Consider the following 5646-nt stretch of genomic DNA (forward strand, 5'->3'; position numbering starts at 1 on the left):
TTTTTTTTTTTTTTTTTTTTTTTTTTTAATTTACTGAAACTTACTCCCTCCCACTGTTCTTAGTTCAAAGTTTTTGGACCCGTTCCTGAAGTAGATAGTCTTGAGTCCTTATCTTGCACCACTGGGTGGGGAATAAGTAATGAAGTCCTATGTTTTTATCCCAGGGCTGTAATGGGGATCTCTAAATTAAATTATTATAGTATGCAAGGCAGAAGTATTGTGACTTACCATAATTTTTTACTCTCTTCCACAGCAAGCTTATTGCACTTATGGTCGTCTAATGCCACTTGCATTTTATACATGCTTTTATTTGCTGTCTAGGCATTCTAAATGAAGGGGACAACTGTCAATATGTCTACAATGTAGACCAGAGAGATACAGATTTGGATGGTGTTGGAGATCAGTGTGACAATTGTCCTATGGAACACAATCCAGACCAGGTAGGCTTTAATACTCCAGCATCTGAAAATAATAATTATAGCAAAATACAGTATTTAAGTGTTCGCTACTATAGTGACACATGGCAAACAACAACATCTCACTGAGTTTATGCAGCTATGAGCTATTCTTTGAAAAGCAGAGTAGTGGAAATTTTTTTTGGGCATTTTGCACAAACTGAGTCTCTGGAGCACTTCCAGTGGGAGACTCCTGGGACTTGAAACTTGTACATTGCAGCAAGTCCTGAGAGAACAGCATGAAATTAACAACGGTAACAGTTTTTTAAATGTATACATTCTCTTGTTGATCACACAGGACAGTGTGAATTATGGTCATACAGATATTCTAGGTAAGAATAACCAGGAAAATCTAAATTCACAAATAAGACATGGACTGAAGTTAAGGAGTTTGGATGCAAAATGTTTAAAGTGGAGAGGAAAAATGGAAAGCAGTGGTGGACTTCTCTGCCTGAGCTTATACAAATATATTTCAGATATTGACATTCATGGTGTGTGCTAGCAAAAGAGGTAGAGCGTAGACAGACAGAACTGGAGAGTCAAATAGCACATTGCATTTTGCTTTGTATAAATACAAGCTGCTTTCTTAAGGACTAAGGTTATAGTGGCTTTAAAGGCAACATTGCTCTTTGCCAAATTGGCAAAGGCAATACTTTTGTCTGGATGCCTGTTTCTTTTGCATCTTTTTTTAGAAAATGCATATTCTAACACTTGTAAAGATTTGTCTTTGTATTGATCATAAGATGGAATGGGGGGAAATACAGTTCCACTGTATTTGCTGCTTAAACATTTCAAAGGCAGCAGCAAGTGAAGCCTGAAGTTCTGTTAATAGGCAGTAAAATTTAATAGCTTCAGGGACATAACTGGAATACTTGAGTAGTCAGAACAGTTGCTTTTAATTCTATGGAATCCAGTATAAGACTACCTGTAGGGTAAATTTAGTATTACATGTGAAGATTTGAATCAAGCTTATAAAATGACTTGTGTCAAGGTATAAGTTTGACTCCTTCCCAGTGCTTTTCAGATGAGACAAGGTGGTTAAGTGATCCACTTTAGAATCCGTTTCTCCCCACCCCCACTACAGCTTTCATGGATCCCCTCCCCCCCACCAAATGTACAACTATTGACCTGTAAACATTCTGAGGATGTAGGGGGAAACTTCCTCAAGAACCAGTAGCCATTCAGAAGATACATGAAGTGCCTACAGCACCATGAGAGAAGTTCACAAACCATTTGACTAATTCTTGAGGCAGCCCTTGAGGGTAAAAAAAGGAAGAAAAACCTAGAGACCCTTTGACCATAATACAGAAACTGAGTAAATAACTAGAAGCTAAGATGTATACAAACTTCACAAAGGAGAAGAATCCCTTTTAGCTAACCATTAAGGGAATAGCTGTCTCCTTTCAGTACTACTTAGCAGACATACAGTTGGCATGTTCTTTCTGTAATTAAGAACATGGACACGAAACAAGCTATAAAACCAATGTTTTGATAGGCTTGACCTTAATACAGGAGTACTTAAATGGCTAGATACTAATAGCCTTGATCACGCATGGTGCTTTGAGGATCTAGAAGTCTGTAGGCGTGAGGGAGGGGAAGAGAAGTGAGATCTCTACAGTTCAGAAGGAATAAAGGATGGTAAAGTAGCACAGACTAGCAACAGAAACAGCTCATTGGTAACTGTACTTGTGTGGGGAGGGATTGGAGCCCACATTCTGCTACCAAAAATTCAGATAACTAATTAAGCTAGAGGCAGTTCTAAGAAGTCACTGAAAACAAGGTAAAAGCTCTTGTACTAACTAAGGAATCATAATTCTTAACACCTTACTGCTCCCCATTCCTGCCACAGTCCTTGTTCTCTAAGTGAATAGAAATCCTAATTCATTCTAGCCTTCAAGTCCTATTTGTCTCATTCTTGTTGTCACCCTCACGTGGTGGAAGAAGTGGTGTGTATCTTTTTTTTTTTTTTTAAATTTTTTTTTTTTTCCCCCTCCGTGGGTGAAAAAAGGGGTGTGTTTTTTTTTTTTTTTTTAAATTTTTTTTTTTTTCCCCCTCCGTGGGTGAAAAAAGGGGTGTGTTTTTTTTTTTTTTTTTAAATTGTTCTTCTGTTTCCACCCTTCTTTCCCACCAGGCAGACACAGACTCTGACCGCATAGGAGATAAATGCGACAGCAACCAGGACATAGATGAAGATGGCCATCAAAATAACCTTGATAACTGCCCCTATGTACCTAATGCCAATCAAGCTGACCATGACAAGGATGGCAAAGGTGATGCCTGTGACCATGATGATGATAATGATGGTATCCCTGATGACAAAGATAACTGCAGATTGGTTGCCAACCCAGACCAGGTGGACTCTGATGGTAAGCTATCCAGTACAATATCAAATAGTAAATGCCCAAGTAGCTTGTCTAAAATGCATAGATTTTTTTTTTTTTTTAAATTGCTGTAAGTAACTTCTGCATTCTTGACTTATGAAATATTCTTCTTTAAAGAGAGCATATATACAGGTTGTGTTAATGTTATTTCACTCCTGTGAATTTTAGCATAAAATCTTCCTAGAAAAATTCTTAACTGCAAAAATATATAAGGATGAGGAAAAGAAGATTAGCACACATTACAGTAGCCAGAATCTTTTTTGTGATATGACAACATTGTGTTTAAAGACCTGCTAGGCTTCTTGGCTAAATCAATGGTTAGTTAACTCTATGGCGGTCCAATAAAAGATACCGCCCTAAGAAATCCTTGCCTCTTGTAGGCTGCTTAAATTAATTCTGCCTTGTGGTTATACCTGTCACAGCCAAATGTTTGCAAATAAGACTTTGTAGTCATGTCATTACAAGACTTGTTAATTTGTTTCCTCAAATTTATGCCAATACTTCTGTTTTCAGACTTTAATGTAATATTAAACCTTTCTGTAGGTGATGGTCGTGGCGATGCTTGCAAAGATGACTTTGACCAAGATAATGTGCCAGATATTGATGACATTTGTCCAGAAAATGTTGATATCAGTGAAACCGATTTCCGACGATTTCAGATGGTTCCCCTTGATCCCAAGGGAACATCCCAAAATGATCCCAACTGGGTTGTTCGTCACCAGGGTAAAGAACTGGTTCAGACAGTCAACTGTGATCCTGGTCTTGCAGTGGGTAAGTAGAGGGTTTTTAGATCCTTTCCCAAATTGGTAACTCATCTAAGCATCTAGGACCAGTATAAAGCTAACAAACGAGCTCAAACTTGCTTTCCTTTAATTTTTCACCCAGGTTTTGATGAATTCAATGCTGTAGACTTCAGTGGCACATTCTTCATCAACACAGAGAGGGATGATGACTATGCTGGCTTTGTATTTGGTTATCAGTCTAGCAGCCGTTTCTACGTAGTGATGTGGAAGCAAATCACCCAGTCCTACTGGGACTCGACACCAACCAAAGCTCAGGGATACTCTGGTCTTTCTATCAAAGTAGTGAATTCCACCACAGGTCCAGGAGAGCACCTGCGTAATGCTCTGTGGCACACAGGAAACACTACTGGACAAGTAAGAACTGCACTTCTGGTTGAATCTCTCCCATACCTAAGGTCAAGCATGGCAATTCTTAAAATATAGACAAACGTATATATGAAAAATGTACATGAGCAGTGTAGGAAGGATGTCTTTTTTTTTAAAAAAAAAAAAAAAAAGCTAAATGTGCGATTTTTAGAACTCACTGAATCCAAGAAGAAATGAGGGATAACGGTGAAGCACGTGCTCTGGAAGTTCATTGTCTAGTAGTAAGGGGCCCTAAGCAAAAAGGGAGTTCATTCTTTCTGACAGCCAGGTTGAGATTCAGTTATATACATAGAACTTAAGTGGAATTATTCCAATCCTAAAAAGGTTCTCATTTAATTTTTTTAAATAAAGTGGGTTTCAAGAGACTCCAGTTCCAGAGCATCCAAGTATATGACTACTATAATTTAAGGCCTCTGGCTCAGTGTCAAAATACTGCCTAAAGATTCAAATGTCTTGGACTAATTAGTCTTATTCTTATTTGATAGGTGCAAACCTTGTGGCATGACCCTCGTCACATAGGCTGGAAAGATTTTACTGCCTACAGATGGCGTCTCAGCCATAGACCAAAGACTGGCTACATTAGGTAAGTATCATTCTAATATTTGAAATGAGGGAAAAGTTTGTGGTGGTGGTGGGTTTTGTTTTCTGTCATTTAGTTAAATTTGCCATCTTTAGAATGAGTTTTACCACAATTGACACGAATTTTTCTTCTTTTGTTAATGCCCTTTGCAGAGTTGTAATGTATGAAGGGAAGAAAATCATGGCTGATTCAGGACCAATCTATGACAAAACTTATGCTGGTGGTCGGTTAGGATTATTTGTCTTTTCACAAGAAATGGTGTTCTTCTCGGATCTCAAATATGAATGCAGAGGTAAGAATAAAATCTTGTTAGCATATCATCTTGAATATACTGAAAAGATTAACATTTACCACCGCCCAGGTAATTCTCAGATTTTGAAGAAAATTTTAAATGTTACTTGAACTTGGGGGTTTGATTTAATATATTCAAGATCTCATTATACTCTGGGGTCTTGATAAATGGGAGTTAGAAAGCATCCATTTAGTAAACTGTGTAGTTATGCTTTTTGGTTTTATGGGATTTTTTAGCATCCCTTTAAAACGAAATGTTAAAAGCCTTTTGCTATTGCAGGATATGATGTTTTAAGAGAATACCTTTTTAACTACCTGTAGTTGTGGATACAAATATTTCTTAAAACACAGTTGGCCAGTTTCTCACCTGCATATTAAACTGCAATGTGAAATGCAGAATCTTGACTCGAGTCAAACAGTACCTATGAGCACATGAAAGCACTGTCCATAATATGTACACAGCTCCTCTGAATCAGGACTGTGTACCTACCTACCTACTTGAAAATATAGCCCTACATTTTTTTATTATTTGAACTCTTTCTTTTGCCACTTCAAAAGCATGACTATCAAAAGGAATAGACTTTGTTTTATGGATTTAACTGGTAATTATTTGATTAGCAATATCAAAATATCTTAATGGAGTCTAATCTCTCCCCCCTTCTTCTCCACAGATCCGTAATAGCAAGGCTGTTGCCTTAAAGACTATTTTAAAATGCTGGTATTGCACCTTCTGAAACCATTTAATCTTTATGAACCCTGGGACCATATGT

At 37.5% G+C, this 5646-nt stretch overlaps 1 protein-coding gene across 1 annotated transcript in view; it reads left to right on the forward strand.

Moving 5' to 3' along the window:
- The window catches only part of THBS1 (thrombospondin 1), a 17710-nt gene extending 12126 nt beyond the window's left edge, over window positions 1–5584 (forward strand). Inside the window, exons 16-22 of the mRNA XM_019518976.1 lie at window positions 322–440; window positions 2587–2821; window positions 3380–3607; window positions 3722–3993; window positions 4491–4588; window positions 4738–4877; window positions 5548–5584. Of these exons, the coding sequence (XP_019374521.1) occupies window positions 322–440; window positions 2587–2821; window positions 3380–3607; window positions 3722–3993; window positions 4491–4588; window positions 4738–4877; window positions 5548–5555 (1100 nt within the window). The 3' untranslated portion in view covers window positions 5556–5584. The remainder of the gene's footprint in view (window positions 1–321; window positions 441–2586; window positions 2822–3379; window positions 3608–3721; window positions 3994–4490; window positions 4589–4737; window positions 4878–5547) is intronic.
- Window positions 5585–5646: the final 62 nt, after the last annotated feature.

Source organism: Gavialis gangeticus, unplaced genomic scaffold (genome assembly GCF_001723915.1).
Source record: "Gavialis gangeticus isolate Ggan-Ray unplaced genomic scaffold, GavGan_comp1, whole genome shotgun sequence".
Classification (NCBI taxonomy): domain Eukaryota; kingdom Metazoa; phylum Chordata; order Crocodylia; family Gavialidae; genus Gavialis; species Gavialis gangeticus.